Genomic DNA, 20,307 nt, shown 5'->3' on the forward strand with positions numbered 1-20,307 from the left:
GGTAATGCCGCCTGAACCGTAACCTACGATGCACTGGCGCGCCGGCAACTTGTCGTCGGAAGCTTCCTCTCTCTTCCGTGTTTGTCTCATCGCTACTTCATCGTCCCTCGTTGGTTACCAGCGCGCTCCTAACGTTATAATGCTCTGCCACTAAATATTGCTTTGGTTGGTTGGTTGATTGGTGGTTGAACTTCCATGAGACCTTAAAAGTAACAGAAGGGTCAACCCATGCTTACACAGCCAAACCACCACCCATGATTAATAGCTTGACACCAGCAATTCATTAGTTTAATTCAGGAAACTAGTTGCTCAAACGAGACCTACCGATGGCGAGCTATAGCTGGGTCGAGGCCGCACCGCCAGCTTCTTGATATTGAACAAACGCTATCGAAGTTATTGAAGTGGAATTGAATGTTGAAAGTGTCTGAAACAATATTGTTATTATCAGTTGACGATCGAATACACTTGACATTATTAGTTGACGACTTTTAATCGTAGCTATGTGTCTAATAATTTCATTACTGTTTTGAAGTCTTGTACGTCTTGTATGGGTACGTCTTGAAGCTTGTGTAAGATGTCACAATGTTTGGGAAACGTGAAACGTGAAAATGTTTGGTTTATACGAGAAACTATCAGGGAAATGACCTGCAAGAAATTAAAACCAGGAATGAAAATAAACAAATATCAACACCGATTCTCGGGAAAAGCGATATTTAACATGGTGAGAATTAGATACGGGCCCCCAAGAAAGACATTACATTACCACTTACTATGGGCGTAACCACTATTAATTACTGGTTGCACGGAAGTAGATGAAAGTGACTAGAAGACTTGGAACTTCAAAGTAGAACCTTCAGCTGATGGAAGAAATATCTTGGGAAACGAGTATGAAAAAATTTAAGTTTTATTTTCAGCAATAAAACGAACTCACCTGAACTATAAATTATCGTAGGATGGTGACGACCCACAAAGGGGCGATGGGGAGGACACAATCATTATCAAACTTTGGCTCCAATGACATCATAATTGTATTGTTGGCAATTATTAAGGCCCTGGAACTTTTATGAAATAGAAAAATTCCTAGAAATATTTACAACATACCTTGCAAATATTAATGCCGTCGTAGAATAGACGTCATGTTTACACGTCACCACTTGCGTCATCTGAAAAAGGGGAACTTTTGGCAACGTGACCGTAATGTTAAATAAAGCTTAAAATACACCCCCAACACAATCTTACTGAACTGAACAAAGCCAAAGCAGATTTCTAAGTTTCTATGCTGCCTACGTATACTGTAGTTCTGGTACAAATTTTGACATGATCAGTTCACAGCAAGAAATATTCAGATTTGAAGATTTCAGATCAGCTTTGGGGGTACAAATTCTCCTGAAACACCAGATGCCAGATATCTCGAGCTCAACTTTTGAACAGAATCCAGAGAAACTGAACATATTTAAACTGAAGGTCACTGCATGGCCAGGAAAAAATAAATCAATAAACGCCAACAAAAAAAACTCTATAAAAAATCCAAAAAAATCACCAATTTACAGGCTCCAAAAATACTCTTTAACACAAACTGTACAAACGCCAAAGCGCAGAAACGCAACAACGAGACCAAGACGCTAATGCGCGCGCAGAGAGCAGTTGCAACAAAGCAGGAACAAAGGTTAACAACAAGAACATAGAAGTGTGCAACAAAGGTCAAACAAATACCAAACTCAACAACAAGCGCGAGCTGTGTTTCAGCATCAAACAAAATACAACTTGCAGTCCTGACCAAAAGTTTATCGTTATTAAACAAGTCAGACAAATCGGCCAACAAATATGGGCCTTAAGCCAAGCAGTGACGTTTCAAATCAGCATAGACAAGTTGTTACTTCAAACCAGTCACACAAACTGAACTCCGCTTTATTGTAAATCCATTGTATTGCATCCATTGTATTGTAAATTCTAAACCACTCATAACCACCAACCAACCACCTCAACTGCACGAGGTAAAAAAATGAAATTATGGAACGAACACGCGCAGTGAAGATTCGAGAAATCTCGCGCAAATTCCTCAGCTGATTAAATAAACGCACGAAACTTGCTCCAAGGTTGACTCGAAGCAAAAAGGTGCCAGATTCTTGCTAGAAAACTTGCGACAAGCTCTCCTATTGCTTAACAATGCCACAGCCCTACACAATAATATAGTATATTGTTGTGAATTACGATTCAACTGAAACGTTTGAAACTGGTTTGAGCGGAACAACGACATGGTTTCCGAGTTTCCAAAGTATTGAAATACTCTTGCTAACTTTAAATGAAAACCAATTACGACGAATTATTCGAGCATCAGAATGACAGCGTCTATATACATCGTATTTGCTAAAGAAAATGTCCGCTAGACGATGAAGCGGAGCTGCACAACTGGCGCTGATTTATAAATGAGATAAAAGAATGACGGAGCAAAAGTTCCAGTTTTCGGTTTATTAGATTAAAATTAGCAGTAGACGTTTAAAATTTTTTGAAGTATTTTAGCTTTCGCCGAAGTCAAACGTGATGCTCTGTCTTTGGCTGCTGCTTCATAATGATAGGTGTTACGTCATTAACGATCAGGCAATGTTTACAAATGTCATCAACAACTGATGCTTTCAAATCACGTGACCTTTGTTGGAAATAGCTCAGATTACTCTTAACGACTGTGAAGTTGTCTCTGATGACGACTGATCCAGTTGATAGATGATCTGATTTTGTTCCATCCGTAAATCGGTTTTGCTTCTAAACTCTTTTCGACAATTTAATTCAAAATTTCTGAAGAGATAAGTAGAATGCTTTGTATGAAGAGCGATCAACTTCTCCGTAAAGTTTAAAGTCAAATTCCATTTTCACTCGGATCCGCACATGGCAACGTACATGGCAACGCACAATGCAATGCACATGGCAACGCACAATGCCAGAATAATCCATACATGTAAGATTCTTAACAACAAAATCCTCGGACCGGTATCTCTTGCAGAAAGGAGTTTTATATTTTGGTGTTATTGCTTTTACGCGTGTCCTTTGGTTTCCATCGCTTCCCAACTAAGCGCAAAAAGGATGATTGTGAATGGACGTTTTTGGTATGAACATCGAAGGTGGAAAATGCAACAAAACAAAATAGTACTTTTGAAATCTCTTCCATTTTAACCTGGTTAATTTTAACGTTACATTCCCACAACTGTTTACATCGGAGATAAACTCACGCTGTGCAATAAAGCTTCAGCGTAATATGCGAATGTTCCATTAATCAACCAATTTTCCAAAGCTGCTAATCACACGCTTCTACATTTAAACAAATTGATTTCAATTTTTTCTGCTTGCACGACTGTTTATACTTATTATAGCCTACATCGTTTGTTGAGGATTCGAGTTGAAGGCACATTCAGTTAAGAAATTAAATTAAATCCATTAAAATGTTCTTTGTTTGTTCTTTTCATAACATTTTTTCTATTGTGCTTGTAGTGAGGTCATTTTTTGCCGCTGATGTTGCCACTTCACCTGCATCCCCGGCTGGCGCCTTAGTTCCAGACGTTGTTAGGTGGCTTAAAGCCGTGAACTTACATATGGGGTCGGGATGGGGTCGGTCGGGAAGGGATTAGGAAGGGAGGGTTGGCGTAGGGTTTAGAGTGGCTCATGGCCGAGGGATAGGACAAAGAGCGGCTTAAGGCCATGGATTGTTTTAGAATGGCTTATGGCCTTGAATTAGGTTAAAGGTGGCTTAGGGCCGTGGATTAAGTTTAAGCGGCTTATGGCCGTGAATTGGGCTGGAATGGCTTACGGCCGGGATCAAACCTAGAACCTCTAGCACCGAGTGCAGTGTCGAAGGACGCGAGCTACGAAGTGGCACCAGCAAACAACGATAACTTGACGCATTTAAACGAGCATCAGATTGAGGTTCTTGAAAAAGGAAAAGTAACAGATAGGGGATTCGAACCGGAGACCCATTGCACCAATGGGCTTTCAGCAGTGCTCGAGCTATGCAACGGTGTGAGCGAATGAAGTTAAAAAGATATATAACCAGCAAATGTCGTTTGCTTTTAAAAAACCTATAGAAACACTTGGAGTTCAAGTTTATACGCCGAAATGGACTAGTAAGGTCCGGGGTTTGAACCGGGAACCTTTGGGTTGTTATTCGCTAAACTTTCCTCTCCACCTAATGGGCACTTTAAAAATTAGCGAAATACCTTAGAGTTAACTCTCAAAACAAACAAGTCAAATGTGTTGGTGAAATCAGTGAATTGTAACGATTAAGCCTTAGGTGGTCCGCTTTACCCCACCCTCCCTATAATTTAATTGCTAGGTATATAGTTTATGCCCTACGATGTAGAACTTATTTCTAACAAGACTTTCCGACACTAAGTTGTTTTTCAATTAAGTGCAGTAGTTTGTTGTCAGCACGTTTTAGCCTTTCGCAGACTCTCTCATGTTTTCCGGCGCATTAACAAGTGAAATATTTACAACTAACACTGCTATTGTCCTCTGTGCCATTTACAATGAGTAAAATGATTGAAGTTTATAACACATGTAACAAAGTTGAACAGAGGCGGCAGTGCAGCGTATAAAGGCAGTAATTCCAACAACAAAATCATGAAAAAAATGCACGACTAAGAAGTAAAAAGAATTCCAACACAAACGAGTTACAAAGATGAGATTTCGCAACAAGACGCCAATAAAGAGCTTAAAGCCAAATTGTACAATCTTCAACTGCAAGCTCAATTGTATTTGCTGTCCATGGTGTCAAAGTCAAGGCCGAGGGCAAAATCAAGGTCAAGTTCGTTGCGTGATCGATGCCAAACGAAGGTTAAGCTCGGACAGCTGTCGTGCCTGGGTGATAGGCAGGTCAAGGCTGGCAGAGCTAAAAAACAGGTGATTGCGTCATAGCTGATGTAATTCTTGAGCAACGCTAAATGGGGAGCTGAAAAAATTGCTTACATAGTAGGCTCACTGCGGTTGCAACACTATCAAGCGTTTATAAAAACCGCTCGTTACTTCATTGAACTTACAAAGATCTGCAGCTTGTATGAGCTTTATCACTCTTTGCTTGTGGGGGGGTCAAAAGGTTCTGTCACGACGCCCACCTTATTCGTCCAGGCTGCGTCACAAAGAAATTCATAATGTTTAGCTCTTCGCGTATATGCCATGGGCGAGCATTTAGCACAAAGCCATATCGCGTTTTTGCCAAAACCGGAAACAACTAACTGGCATATTTTAAAATTTACCAATAACTTAACTGTAATGATACTTATCCATTACACAACAAACAACAAGGAAAATTACTAAACAGGGCATTTTAAGGCGTTGAAATTCGTTTTTATCACAGTAAGTTTTTCAGTCCAAATTTTTACCAGACCAAATTTGTCATCACCAAAGTCACAGGTTAAACGGGAAGATGAACAAAATAGAACTTTGATTGTTCGTGTCGTTCAGTCTTATAATGCTGGCAGTGGTTAGTTAGTTATTTAGTTAATACCGAACAACGGAAAACAGAAAGTGAAGAATTGAATTAATGATGATGAAGAAATGTATAATATCATGTGAAGCCTGTAAATGTGTTCACAACGAAAACGCATGACAACTACTTAAAAACAACGCTATTTTCATGAGACAAAAAGCTTGTTATTCAAAATTAAATTTTCGCGTTTCAGACTCAGCAAATAAAAAATTATGACGCCGGTTACGTAGACGCATTTCCCTGCTCAGCTACTGGTTAATGCTTCGCGTTATCAGGAAGTTGACAAACAATGTAGCTCAACACATGCGTCATATCGTAGTTTCTAAATCGGATTAATATCGACAATTACAGAGTTAAAGAAAAATTCTAATTTAAACCCAGCATCCAGGTATAAATTAATAGTAATTTCGACGAAAATAAAGAAATTAAAACTGTGTCATGCGCATATACGACCGTTTTTACTGTAGGCTGCTAGGGGATACCTATAAGATAAGCTCTATGGCCCCTAGGTAACATTGTAACTTTTCCTACCTCGAATGACAATCCAAGAATATGCCAAGCCGCCTCCAGCCATAAAAAGGGCCAATATTACACCAACCAGGACGAACACCCACGGTTCTGTCCCTGTGTCTAAGGCAACCTTTGCAAGATAACTCATGTTAACAGTTGTTAGATTTTAAATTACTTAACGATGATTTCAATGCTATAGAGGCCTACGATTCATGATTTTATGCATATATATAACACTGTGTGCGTTTATCAAGCAGTAGTGTCCGAAGAAACTATGATTTAAAAACAAACTGTTTAAAGTAAGCAAAGGACATCAAAAAAATTAAAATATAATCCCAATTTAATTTTGTCAGGAATGTCCTACCCACGTAACATTCCGGTTGTTGCACATCTCTTCGACCAGAAGTAGGCAAGTTGTGTCTGCAATTACTAATCTTGACCCTCCAAAGATAAGGTTGTTGTATGGGTAAACCAAGAAACTGGCCACTGTGGTCACAGCTATGTCCACTAACGTTAAGTTACTGGACGCTACGTCAAAGGCTACTTCAGTATAACCAACTCCAAAGGTTTGGAACATGTATGCTGTTGAAAGATTGAAACGTTGACTTAATTCGCCTGATTTTTGTGGGAAAATTACCCGTAAAAAACGTTCAGATTATTTGAGAATATTCACGTGATTGAAAAGTTGACGGTCTTCTTTTCGCCTTAGTGTTGGCGATGATAACTCCAGCGGTTTGTTCGACCATCACGTTGTGGATGTAAGCTGTGAAGACGGATTTGAATGATGCAGAAAGATCAGATAAGTACGTGTGGCCGACAAATCCAATTCTGTATAATTTGGACAAATAAGTTGAAAATAAAAACATATTTTGCCTTTCCTTCGTTCATTTTTCAGCATTCTATGTTTCGAAACATATACTTCGTAAAACGTTTAACCTTAAAAAATCCGCGATCAGCAAAAGATACGTAACGTACGCCACGTAACTGATAAGTTATAACAACATAAGCAGTACCATCAAAAGCCAGAAAGTAAGTAATTAATTCTTACTTTAATTTCTTCAGGTAAGTCGCGTTCAAATGAATAGAATCTGTGAGTGGCCAAATAAACTAAAACCGAAGAAATGTCGTTACGTCACACATATAAACTGCTTGTACAAATATTATTTTTAGTGTTAAGTTAAATTCAAATGAGACAAGTAAAACAAATTAAGTTCAAAATGCATCTAAATCAAATTTCAATGAATTCCATTGAGTTTGTGCATTAAACATTAAACTTTCCACATTTCCCGGCAACACTTGCGGATAAACTCGAACGAGCAAAGTAAAAAAAACCGTAAACAAAGTAGATGACGTTTACCCTTCAGTAACAGTGTGGACAAAAGTATGTGGAAGAATGGCAAGCTGCAACTACCAAATTACTCAATTCCAATGACAATACAATGTTACAGCACCAGCACACTGACACCTCACACGGCGATGAAATGAAGATAGTTAGCTGGTGGCATAACAAGGAATTGACAAAACGCCCTTTTGTAACAACGAAACGCGGTCATACCTGCAATGTGGGTCCTTCCACTATAAAGTCAAACAGAGCAGGTTCCGTGTAAACCCGGAAGCGGACATTGTAATGGTAATAGCTGACCGTATTAGTCAAATTGAATCCCGTAGTGACGGTCTGACTAGTGGCCGGGTCAAAGGTGAAAGTGGTGCTGCCAACAATGGCAGTGTTGCCATAGATCGTGCCGTCATCAAAGGATATGTCCAGATACCAAGTGTGACCCTGGGATAAAAGTTGAGGTTAAAAATATTGTGTTAACCGTAAATTAACACTCAGCAAACAACTTGTGACAGCGTAGCAGGCATTAACTGGTGAATGTTCTTTGTCATTTTGCTGTGATATGTTTTGTTCTCAAGAGCAAAGTCGTTCCGCAAACATCGTTGCAAGGAACACTGATAATCGAGCTTTGTGTCTGGTGCATTGTAGGTTTTCAATTACTTTTCTTAAACTCCGCCTAATTCGGAGTCAGACTTCGAGTGGACCACGAACAACACCAAAAACTCGTCACAAACATCGATTATTTCTATCATTATGATCCAATCTCTTTGATTGTCGATTCATAATTACTGCACCTTATATCCAATGTTTTCCAAAATTGTATAATGGACGTTTTGAAGTTCAACTATGAGCTCTACAGATTTGCCGTGTTCTAGGAAAGCATCAACGCCGTCGGGCAAGCCAACGTTAACAGTTCGAAGGCTGATGTTGATTGTTGGATCAGCGCTTGCCAGATTGATTCCGCTTGGTTGGCTTATCTTTGAATGTAGTAGTTAAATTTCTTAAAAGCTAGTTTATGAAAAATAGGTTGGTTACCAGAGTTCACTCTGAAAACAATAAAAATTTACTTAACATACCGCAAATCTCAGAACGTATCCGGTACCGCTGTGAGTGATTCTGAGATCAGTGAAGTTGGCATATCCCTGGTAATGCACAAAGTTATTCGAGGAGTAATTTTAAACTACGGTGGAAAGTAATGGCCAAGATGCTAAGTACAGTAGTTTGCCGTAAGGTTGGCCATAACCTCGACATGGTTCATAAAAACAAATTGAAGCTCAGAGAATTCACTATATTTGGTCCAAACTCCAAACCACCTTAAACAGACGCTAAAATTCACATGCGCTTTATACTGACTATTCGGCTTACTTTGTACACTCTGACAGTTGTGTTGCCCAACAAGATGGCCCTGGCGTCTATGTCAGGGCCTGACTTGTCCAGTGTCACGGTCACCATCCAGGTACCGCCCAGTTTTGAAACCAGTTGGTTCTGCAAAAGCAACCAGGTTAGTCTATTTCACTATTGTAAAATCACGCAATATAACTCCAGTTGATTTTCACAGTTGTTATTTCAAACGTTTAAAGATTGTAACATTTTAACTTAAGTTATTACGATAGTAAAAAAGCATTACGTCAGCGTCCAGTATGGAAACCAACGGTGGTGGATCAAAGACGACATATTCCTCCGCGCTTGACGGAAGTGACGACACAACAAAATGAGTGGGAATGGTGTATTTGACCAAAACCAGGTCTCCAGTATCATCTAATATGGACACAAGATAAACAAGAGTCGAAAATGGGTACAAGTTTATTAAACAACACTTTCCAAGAATTGTTAAACTGACACTAACAGTGTGGCATAGCTGGCCATCGAACTTGTCTGTCAAAAGTTATTTGCTTGCTTTATTTGACTAAACTCTGTTATTATGTCGGACTATGTTAGCTGCTTCTCTCACCTGATGTGTTTGATGTGGATGCTTGAGTGGAGGAAAAAGTTGCTCCTTCTGTGACGTTCAGGCGCTCCCATAAGTGTCCGGTTTGAAAATCCAAGAGTAACTGAGGTGGAGATGAAACGGGATTTTCATGTAGGATTTTATAAGGTTAGTTTGGTAGTTTGAAAAACTAAGATTGAACGTATGAAAATTTAGTTTTTAAATATTTTAAATGATTATTTCATTATAATTTGTGCGGAAAGCGCAGACACTGACGTTTCTTTGTTCCGTGTAATTTGTTATCATCGATCAGTTGTTACATCCCCAAACATATGATCATAACAAACACTCACTGTACTAGTTCTGTTGTTCAAGAATTCAGCCGCCAATGCTTCGTCCCCACTGACAGATGCGTTGTTTATTTCGTCACTGAACTGTATTGTGTAAGACACTGTTCCATTGCTAATTCAAAAAAATTGTATATTTATAAATAAACAATTTCAGCAATTTATCGGGCATTTGACTTTACTCCGAGTTATCTCACCCAGTGCTTCTTCTTCTCCTGGCGGCGCTCGGTGTCTCGCGCACCACATCAACCACGCGGATCTTCTCGCTTGGAACCTCCAGGTAACTTTGAATGTTTAATTGAAAATTGTAAAGCCAAGGTCTTAAGCGTAAACGCGCATCAGTCAGACGATTGGAAACATTTTACCGGTTTTAACACACGACAGCAAATTTTAACGACCTTTCAGCAAGGGGCATAATAAAAGCAAATCCTTAAAACTTATCGAACTTAAGAGAGATCCGTCAAACCCTGCATGAGATATTTTAAAGAGATATATCAAACTCATAGAAGTAATACCGTAACCTTAACTGAATTCACTTACGTAGCAAGGTTGTTGGCCAAATTATCCCCAAAGAACTCATCTTCCGTGACTTCCGCAGGGAAACCAAATTCCAAGATGACCGCTGGAACTGTGTGAATATCGACTGGTATCCCACCACGTAATGTTACATAGAGCAGGTCAGATTTTAGGTCCAGATAATTAGCGCCATGGATGTCTATGATAGACACCGTGTTAAGTCTTTTTGTTCGATGTGCTGCGTTTAAGCGCAGGTACACGTATATTTACTCTATAATTGTTCTATTTTATTAACAAGTTAATTAAAGTGTGAGTTAACTCGAATCGATCGCTGGTCTGTATTGTCCATCGGTCTCCGGTCTCTTATAAATCCACTTGTCTTTATCCACGTCATAGACGTAGTTTTCAGGCGTGACAACAACATTACTCCCTGCTCTGTACACGTCTAACTTCTCCGGTCTTGCATACCTGATGGCATGGTAGTTGATAAAAATATATAATATTTAGACAATAGACAAATACACTTTTTTTTGTAAACAATTAAGCATACAAAATCGACAAAAAAAAAACAAAAATCGTTTTGCAATTAAATATAGGAAGGCTTGTACCGTTTAATATAAAATATATCAACATAATAAACTTGTATTGTAGTAATACTGCGTGCAAGACGCACGTTACCAGGATTTATCTCTTAACAAGAAAATAAAAACTCGTAATCATAATTATTATTAACATAATTAACCAAAAGTGGAAACACACCAGATAGCAACTCGCAGTGTGATGTCATCATCAACGTTCAACAGGGTTAATCTCAACTTTTTCGGCGCATAACCGGTGAAGTAAACGTCATAATGATGCCCGGTGGCGACGATTGTGTAGAAAGTCGAAATCCGCATCAGACAGGCGTAACCAAAACACCAGCCGTGGTCCTGGGGTCCTGAACAATGAGACGCGATTTAATCGAAATCAACAATGACAAGGCAAAGAAAATAACAAAATTGAAAATGTAATAACAGCTACAACAGCAGTGATGTACATTTCACAGTCACATTGACACTCAAGTACCATTGTTAAGGTCAATGTATCTTTCACTGAGCAGGGCGAGCGGCGATAATCTTCTGGTCTCGGTGTCGGGATCTAAGCTCTCTATTACCAGCATGCGGTAGTCAAAAGATTTGTCAGTGCAATCATACGCCTGCCAGGTGGGGTTGTAAGTGCAACTAGCATCACGGAGAACGCCTGGAAGGAAATGTTCGTTTACGACTACGATTAACTGCTTATCTATAAGTTACGAAATAATTTTAGCGTATATTATACCTCTGTTATCAACGCTTTGGTTAACTGGAATTCTATCACCGCTTGGAGTTGTGAGCATCGCTTTCGGAATCCGGTAATCCCCTAGACCGCGAATCGGATCACCATCCCATTCATACTCAGCCTGAGTTGAGATTCATACTTGAGCATAGATAAGGCCACTCAAAGCGAGATACGTAACTTTATAAGCAGAACGCATTTGAGTACCTGAGGGATGACAGAGCCGCCAGTGCCGCCAATAAATCCTCCATCGAAATCTTTTATCAGGACTTTCTTCATTCCGTCGCATTCCATGTCGAAGCAGTCGGACGGGGTTATCAGCCTTTAGTAAGTAACTACAAATAACTGGCCATCGTAAAGCATGCCCATATAAAGTGACATTGATTTAACTGACAGATGATAGGTAGCAGATTAGGTAATGACTAATGAGTAATGACAGGTTGTACTGCTGTTGTGGATGGGTTATCAAGTTTGGGCGAGATATCTTAAATTTATATTATGGGTTAATAAAAATGAATTAACGTATATTTGTGGCAATTTATCAAGCACTGAAATTACTTAGTACAAGCGTTAAAGGAATTTTTACTCGATATTTGGTCTTGCGTAATAAACTTTGCTGGCTTCATCGACGTTACTAAGAACAATATTTCTCAGGTAGGTTGGGTGGAAAATGTCTTCGTTGCTTGGATTGGTAAAGAAGACCAGGTCACGTGTTCCGTCCGAGTTCAAGTTGTAATTTTGAGCGTGGAGACCTTTTTGAAAAAAACGCACTAAGTGAACTTTGACGCCAAATGGTAACTAAAGCAAAGGTGGCCGCAACGACGCTACGTGTGCAAAAAGTGTTCAATCATGTACGAAGGAACATTGTTTGATATGCAGCTGGTTCAGGCAAGGACAATAGGATTTAACAGCAGGATTCTAAAAAGGGCTTTTTGACATCAAAGTTACCTCTGATATCGAGCAATCCACGAACAGCCGGATAGTTCAAGTTGAAATGAAAGGCTTTGAAAGGTGCGGCGTTGGGAGTACTCTGAAACATTGGCAACATGACGCATGTCTTGCCTCCATATACGTTCCTGGGTGCTTCCCTGGCTATCCTAAACCAAACGAAAATTTGCTAAAAACATACGCCAGAGCTTTTTATATTGTATTATTACAATAAACGATGTATGTACGAGACAATTAATTCAACCTGACACATACTATAGTTCATTATAAGGAACTCGATAATTATCGACCGATGAACGTATTGAATGTCCACTGTATTTTGTTTGGCTTAGGTTATACAAAGCAACACAACTTGCAAATGGTTTTTAATAAGAAAGTAAAAAAAAACTTACGCATAATTTCGAATTAGTAGATTTTTATCGGTTTTCTCATCCATTTTATCAAGGGCGGGATCAAAATGCGGGCTACGTCCAACGCACAAAACGTTTTCCATGCGAGCAAACTTGTCTTCATATTCGTGCGTAAGTGCGACAGGTGCAAATATGTAAGGGAGGTATCCAACCTATAAAACGAGCAATGCACAGTATATAAACGTACCTGATTTTGATGTCATTTCTCGCGTACAGCCTTTAGGTCTAAAGCCAAGTCATCCGCGCAAAAATGATTTAGAGTATTCTTACTTACCAATGTTAGAATTATGCAGCTTCTGCAGTGGAACAATAATATTAAATATTTTTTACAGGCGGGGCAAAAGAGAAATGTAGCAACTCACTAGTTCATAATTAATGGCTCATACGGTCAGTATAGAGTCATCCATCGATATCTTATATTGTTCTATTTGAAATGCAAATCATTACATAATAATCTTCAAGCATTACACGCAGCTAGGATTGAAGCTACACTTACAATCGAATCGGCTATGACTGTGTTTTTGATGTGAACGCTGACTTGAGTCTGGTGATATATACCGTAGTCCCACGATTTGTAAACGACGAAGTTTCGGATCATTGAACAACTTCCAACACCGTCCGCTGTGAAGATCTGTATACCGTGTAGACATCCGTGGGCCACGTTGCCTGTAAAAAAAAGTAGGCTTGAAATATTTACTGCTTTTGACAAGCGTTAAACTTGGTGTCAGCATAAATGTCAACCATTTTCCAACTTTTACCAAAAAGTTTTACAGCCAATGTAGTCAAGTAGGGACTAACAAGACACCGCAATTTATCATTTGCTTATTAATTTGATATAATTGTTGATAAATAATAAATGACAAGTAGATATCCAACCTGTCCATGCATTGTCATCTTCCGGTGCGTCGCAAGCTTCACCGTCGATGTGGAAACCTCTTCTCTCGCTGCCGGCAGCAACGTTGCCTTTCATGATCAGGCTGCTTGCTTCTGCTACTTCGAAGCTTGCATGCCAGTCCTGGAAATAAATTTTATTCGCAGTTGGGATTTAAAACAATTTAATAATATTATAATTATTAAATAATACTTTATAATCTATTACCACTTACATAACCTTGCAATGTATATCGGTTATAATTTATAGTTTACAAGTAATAATTTTTACACACTTATCCCTACTTGAACGGTCTTACCACATATTACTTATCCAAACATCCTAATTATTCATAGTTTTTTTTATACTTCGTAATTGTCCAGTTCTTTCCTGTCGCCCCAAGTTCCTCTAAACAGGGTGAGGGTTACGAGGTTATTCTCGAGTTTGTGTCCTGTGCCTGTGAGTCGAATTCCTGCCAGAAAATATTGAAACTTCGATTTAATCAACTTTATATTTTATTTATGATTTTATAACAGTGAATAAAATTTATTTTAATTCTAATCATGCGTTAGTTTTTCAGTTGTAGGAAATAAACCTACATGGGTACATTATTGCAACGTCATTTCCGATAAAATCATCAAAGCGTTTAATTTACCAGGCTCTTACATAACTAAGCTTACCGTCAAATATTGTTCTATGAACGACGTTGCCGCTGATTGTGACATCATCAGCACCAAAGGTTCCAATGGCAGTCGAATAGCCGTCGTGAAAGGCACAACCTTTCACGTAAGCGGGTCTAGCAGTTGTCGAAGCCCCCGTTCCTACCCAAGCAAGGGAAAATCTCGGGTCCCATGTGTCGGTCCAACCCTCCTGACCGGTCCGATGAAACTCAACGTTGCTGAACCGGGCGAAGCCTGGTTTTGATTAAAATACTCGTCAAAGAAAAAATCTTAACAAAACAACTTCATACTAAACCATACGAGCTTTAGCAATGTTGAAAATCTTAAAAGTTGGCCTTTTCAATTTTCGGACTTATCCGGAAGTTGATTGCATATTGTGTTCAACTTTTAACAAATAAATTGGAATCCAACAAAACTGGTGATTTTCATGACCCCCTCCTACTACTTCATGATTGATTCATATTGTAGATATTTATAAACAAGATAAGAATATGAGTTGACTTTACAGTGTTTTGCGTTTCAATAAAATATCTTAAAAATGAAATTTATAAACTATTCACATTGTGAGAACATAATACATAAGCACATAGACACAGCAGGCACAGTCTTCAGACGTTGTAACCCAACGTTCTTCTTCTTCGAATAAGTTCTGACTAAACTACACTTAACAGAATTCGAAATCCACCGATGTAACTTACCTTTAAGATTGACTACTTTGCCGTTTATGTCTTTCATTATGACCGAACTAACCAGCACCCTCGCACCGTACGCTTCTTTGTCAATGTCTTCGTACCATTGTCCTGAAGTTTATTTCAAAATCACAACTATTTGAAGACAATATGCTAAAACTGATTCTTAATAATAAGTATTATCACTAATAGCATTTCAAAATATACTAACATAAAAGTTGAAAACATATAACTTTGTATATTTTTGTCAAAGCCGATGTACGATTGTCCTAAGCAATTTTCAATTAGGGGTCACCCATACATGAACTCTTATTATTATCACAGACGAAAATGGGAGATTTATAACGAAAAGGGGTAGATCAGTCGTTTCGAAAGCAAGGTATTAGTGAAAAGTGGGAAACGTGAATCAACAGGATTTATAAAGTAATCACTATAACTCTTGAAACCATATAGCCGTTTTACTGCTTTCATGGCTATGTAAACTATTTTGATAAAAAACTTTTGCAATGTTTTCCTTGAACAAAAACCAAACAAACACTTAAATAACATTAATGGTCGGAGAGTCAATTAAATGGTATCGTAAAGGCGAAAACAGATCTTCGAATAAAGCATAGAATTCAAAGAACATTTTTCTTGTCTATGTGAACGTTGATTAATTATTATCAAATGCCTTGATTGTAGATCAATAAAATAAAACATTTACTGCTATGTTTTTTTCAAACGTTTTACAAAAAAAATAGATTACTATCTTATACGTCTTAAAAAGTATGAAGAAACTAGTATTTGGTAAATGATGACAAACCTATGATTTTGATGTTTCTACTGAGCAAGCCGACCTCAGCTCTCATGTCGTAGTTATGTTGTCCAACCGTGTAGGTTTCCCCCATATGTCTGTGGGCAAGTGTGTTCTCGAGAGTTATTGTTACCCCGTCAGTGGCCACTGCAGCTATCACGTGCTTCTCGGTCTCTCTTGAACTGCAAGTTTGTGAAAAACCGAAGTAAGTTGACGTGGTATTTTCGATATAACGGTGGTGTTGGTGAATTTATTATGACGGCAACAGCTCGAAAACATGAAATATAAAGCCAAGGGACTCATATAGTAGCTTTAATAAAATTGTTGTAATTCATTCAAATCTACACTTCACAGGGCAATAAAAAACACGTAATTTCGCATTTTTATTTTGGTCCATGAAGCGTATCGAGCAAGAAAAAAGGTAAAATATAACTTACTCGTATCCAGTTGTTGTAATAACAATCTCTTCACCAGCGACCCAGTCTACCACGTCTTGTACAATGATATAACCGGTTCCTGCAGCAACAGTTAGAGCAAGACGGGTCCAGGAAGGCGAGCGCTTCTTCCCGTGAAAGTCGCATCCTCCGAAGCAGCCGATTGCTTTCGATCCCAGATTGATCTCTTTCATGAAGGAAATTGCGAAAAAATTATCAGGGTGTTTCAAGCATTTCAGGGTGTTTCATTTGATTCAAAAATAGAAAAATATTTAAAGGCAGTTTAACAACCTGGAAAATCCACTCTTGGCGTACTGTGGTTCCCTCGCAGCTCGATCGTGAGCTTTTTGGTAAATGGATCGGCGTCCTCGAAGCCTGCGATAATTCGCCCATTCTTATAATAAATGCAAAAGTTAAAGGGACAGAGTGGCGGAATATTAAAATACTGTACAAGAAACACGGGAAAGTGGCGACTGAAGCAAGATTAAGGAATAAATCAGTAATAACAGAATTATTCAAAAGCGGCAAAATGTACGATGCATAACCATTACGTATACGAGTCTTATGCGAATAAAATACGAGGTAATACTTTTATGAAACTGAGTAAATTTGCTTACCAACACCAAAATCGTTTCGGCCGACAAAAAGAAATCTAGATCATGTTCGTTACCAAACACCAGGACGCCGTCGACCGTCAAAGTGGTAACTATTATCGAAGCTACGTCCACAACTACCCAGCAGGTAACATTTTTGCGTTCTGAGTTTATGTGTCCGCTGAGTATAGTTACGTTTTGTTCCTGTAGGGAAATTACGAAACAAAGCCATAAAATCTATGGAAGTCGCCTTTACAAACACTTCTTCATTCACAAAATTGGTACTTTGAATAAACAACGGAACTGATTACAAATGGTGATTAATTGAATTGATTAAAAAGACAACTCACATCATCAGACCAAACCAAGCAAGGATTATTAGTATTTGACCAAGAATAATAATCAGATGGTCTTTCCCTACTTGGCGGCATTTCCTCGGCGCTGCTTGGCGCGATGCAATTCGAGTAGAAACATCTACAACGTAAAACAACTTGGTTGATAGTGATGCAATGTCGCCAGTAAAACTTGTGCGTTCGTTTATCAAGTTAGTGAGTAGTTGATGTTGTTTTCTTTTACAGTAATTCCGACGCCGGAGCAACTCAAATCTTATCATATACAGTTGTAACCGCACAATTTCTGTAATTATTTCAAAACTCTTTTTCACTCTTCCCAGCAATAATAATTCAAAGCTGTCAAAGCTGTCAAACCTTTCCAAAACTAATACAATTACCAACAAATGTTAAACTTTTGCGATGGTATTTCATCTAAAGAGAGATTACTCGATAAATTTTAACGTGACAGGTGTTTATAGCTAATTGATCACAGCAAAGGTAAACAATGTTGTCTAAGTTGTCTAGTTTGTCTAAGTAGACGAGGTCACACACATCATAAATCACTGTGACTGTTTTTCTCACCTGTATGTGGTTGGTGCGAGCCTGATATGTCTGTATTTATCGTCATCAACGCCTGAAACAGCCCTTGCCGTTCTCGATGAACTTTTTCTTCTTCCCGAAACCATTATGCTCAGTTCTTTCGTGTCTCCGGCGAAATGCCAGTCCAGGTTCGGGCTCTTGGGTGTCAAAGGCGACGTATCGCCCACCGACGAGTACCGTATCCCGTTAATCTGAACGCTGGATTCGACAAGTTTTCTTGTTAACCGATGTAATATAATAACAAGTAACTGGTAATAATTGAACTAATAACTATTCAGTTAACATAATAACTGATGTTTCTTGTTAACTGACGCCAAAGGTCTCCAAAGAGATAAAACGAGAATTGGAGGAACTTGCAAAGAGAAAACACAAAGTTTTCCTTCACTGAACAATGAGGGGCTTTTACCAAAACTTGTAAAAAGAACAAGAACGCATTTCAACTTAATAGATCCGCTTGAAGGTAACCAATTTTACCAGAAAATACTCATTTTTTCATGGCCAGATCTTTTATCAACATATTGCCCATAGGTGGTCATTTCAGTAATTGTTAAAAACTACTACTACTTCGAAATCACAACATGGTTTTTAAAATTTATGCAGGAAAATATCTTCTGATTAAGGCGAGCAACTCCACTTCTCTCCACTTCAAAAAACAACACTTACACGTCCGGAGTCTGCGCCAGCTTATGCTTAACGATGACGTAATCATTTTCCATCAAGTCGTAGATCTTAGAATTGTAAGTGATGTTGGTGAACTGCTCGTCATCTTCGAAGTAAATCAAGATCTCTTCCTTGCTCGGTAGAAGCGCCATCCAACCTTTAAATCAAATGACCAAGCATTAAGTTAATAAAGAGTTTTTAAATATTTACAAAGAGTTCAAAACTTTTAAAGTCAATGCGTATCACCTGGCTTATGAGTAAGCCTCTTCTCCATATAGGAGCTATCAGTGCTTCCCTGATTATTAACGAAGACCAGTTTTTTGGCGTTGAGTGATCTCGGAACTGGATTGTTTAGCGCGAATCGATGAAATCTTTTTCCGCCGGTACAGATTGCAGATGGTACAGCGCCACTTGAATATAAGTCGCCTGATGCAATCTTATTAAGATTCGGGAAAATATGTTAGAATCTTTCTACTTATTCCGAAATTAATTCAGAATCGTCTCCATAAACGCAGCTAAACAAAAGGGATACGCAATACAACCACCATCCATCAACTTACAGGACAGGTAGTGTCATCAATAAGCCCTATGTAAGGGACAATCGTGGTATTGGCTGAACCAGGTGCGCCAGATGGATCAGCAGTCAACGAACCATCTTTATCAAGTAGAACACCCTCGTGTGTCCATCTCCAGTGTATTCTTCTTGCTACTGAGTAAAACTTGATGCCTGTTAAACAAATGATTGGTCACACGGTAACCTCACAATTTTTTTTGATATATTGCATTTATAAAAATTCAATTTTTAACGCGTATGCAAACATAAATAGCCGCAAATAAACATAAAAAATGCGGCTTCGGTTCTTTGCAGTGTAACAGTGTCTTGTTTATAAAAGCAACAATAGTTACAATAGAATCAAGCACTTTCACTTCCTGCACCAACTGATTGTAATTGGCTGAAAAATTACCTTGAGCCAGGCCACTACATTCACTTGAACAATTCCAAGCTCTAAACATATTCGTATTTTTGAAGCTCTTGGCGAAAGTGTTTTGTATTAGAAGAATAATTACCTCGAAACCAGTAGTAAAAGCCTCCACAGTGGCGAACACACGTTCCTGTGATAGTTGTTAGCTTGAGAGCTACTTGGTCGGTTCGATTGAAACTGAAAAACTTGGCACCATCAACGAAAAGTCCCGGGGAAAAGGGAAGAATCTGAGTTACGTACAAGTGATGAAATGGTTAATTTAGTTAAGAGGTGATTCTAGTAACGTTTTCTCTATCTTAAAAACAGGTTTTTTATTGTGTTTTCTTTCAATATAATATTAAAATCAACTATATGTTTGAAATTACAATATAATAAAATTAAAAATAATATTTATATAAAAGATTGAAATAAATAAGCAAAAAAACGCAAAACATATAAAAGGTCATATTTACAATGCCTGTTTTAGTTTGAGGGGCATCCGACTGTAGGGAATGCCCCACAACAGTGAGGTTGGTAATTTTTGCATCTCCCCACGCTGTGCCCGAGATGAGTTTGATTTCGATGCCGGTGTCCTCGTTGTTGACCATCACGAAGTTATTGAACTGAATTGCCCCACAGTTGACCCATTCAGCCCCTTTTTCACAGTGCCAGGTGGTCAGTGAATCGAACTTTGCAGGAGATGGTTCGGTCGAACTACAGCTGCACAAAATGATCCCTTAGGTTATTACTAACCTTGAAGAGCTCAATTTGTGAGATTCGATTTTACCCCAAACAGCTTTTAAGGTATTTACTATTTATTAAACTAACAATAACTGTGGGGTAAATGGGTAAAAACATTTATATCATTATGGGGTCTAGTAGGAATCCCTAAACAATGTTAATTTATATTCC

At 38.5% G+C, this 20,307-nt stretch overlaps 1 protein-coding gene and 1 long non-coding RNA gene across 3 annotated transcripts; both read right to left on the minus strand.

Moving 5' to 3' along the window:
- Positions 1-551: 551 nt before the first annotated feature.
- LOC143471057 (uncharacterized) lies at positions 552-1,881 on the minus strand. Its single transcript, XR_013119466.1, has 3 exons — positions 932-1,881; positions 771-857; positions 552-645 (listed from the first exon to the last, which is right to left on the minus strand). It is a non-coding gene; the product is annotated as an uncharacterized LOC143471057 (long non-coding RNA).
- Positions 1,882-4,525: 2,644 nt separating this feature from the next.
- On the minus strand, positions 4,526-20,112 carry LOC143471127 (fibrocystin-L-like). 2 transcript variants are annotated; one of them, XM_076969503.1, is made up of 39 exons: positions 19,869-20,112; positions 19,502-19,643; positions 18,994-19,160; positions 18,680-18,869; positions 18,437-18,590; positions 17,756-17,971; positions 17,192-17,315; positions 16,866-17,045; positions 16,540-16,642; positions 16,252-16,435; positions 15,824-15,996; positions 15,031-15,132; positions 14,333-14,566; positions 14,021-14,124; positions 13,658-13,796; positions 13,278-13,447; positions 12,764-12,933; positions 12,372-12,520; positions 12,010-12,175; positions 11,631-11,745; positions 11,427-11,547; positions 11,175-11,348; positions 10,869-11,046; positions 10,429-10,577; positions 10,134-10,308; positions 9,791-9,877; positions 9,600-9,708; positions 9,271-9,370; positions 8,947-9,077; positions 8,685-8,804; positions 8,396-8,461; positions 8,114-8,296; positions 7,539-7,763; positions 7,032-7,090; positions 6,657-6,811; positions 6,348-6,565; positions 6,005-6,113; positions 5,025-5,113; positions 4,526-4,876 (listed from the first exon to the last, which is right to left on the minus strand). In XM_076969503.1, the coding sequence occupies exons 1-38, from the start codon at positions 20,001-20,003 to the stop codon at positions 5,052-5,054; spliced, it is 5,538 nt and encodes a 1,845-aa protein (XP_076825618.1). In that variant the 5' UTR covers positions 20,004-20,112; the 3' UTR covers positions 4,526-4,876; positions 5,025-5,051. The 2 variants fall into 2 exon arrangements, with proteins under 2 accessions (XP_076825618.1, XP_076825616.1); XM_076969501.1 differs by having other exon boundaries at positions 9,791-9,913.
- Between the last annotated feature and the right edge of the window lie 195 nt (positions 20,113-20,307).

This window comes from Clavelina lepadiformis, chromosome 9 (assembly GCF_947623445.1).
Source record: "Clavelina lepadiformis chromosome 9, kaClaLepa1.1, whole genome shotgun sequence".
In the NCBI taxonomy this organism is placed as follows: domain Eukaryota; kingdom Metazoa; phylum Chordata; class Ascidiacea; order Aplousobranchia; family Clavelinidae; genus Clavelina; species Clavelina lepadiformis.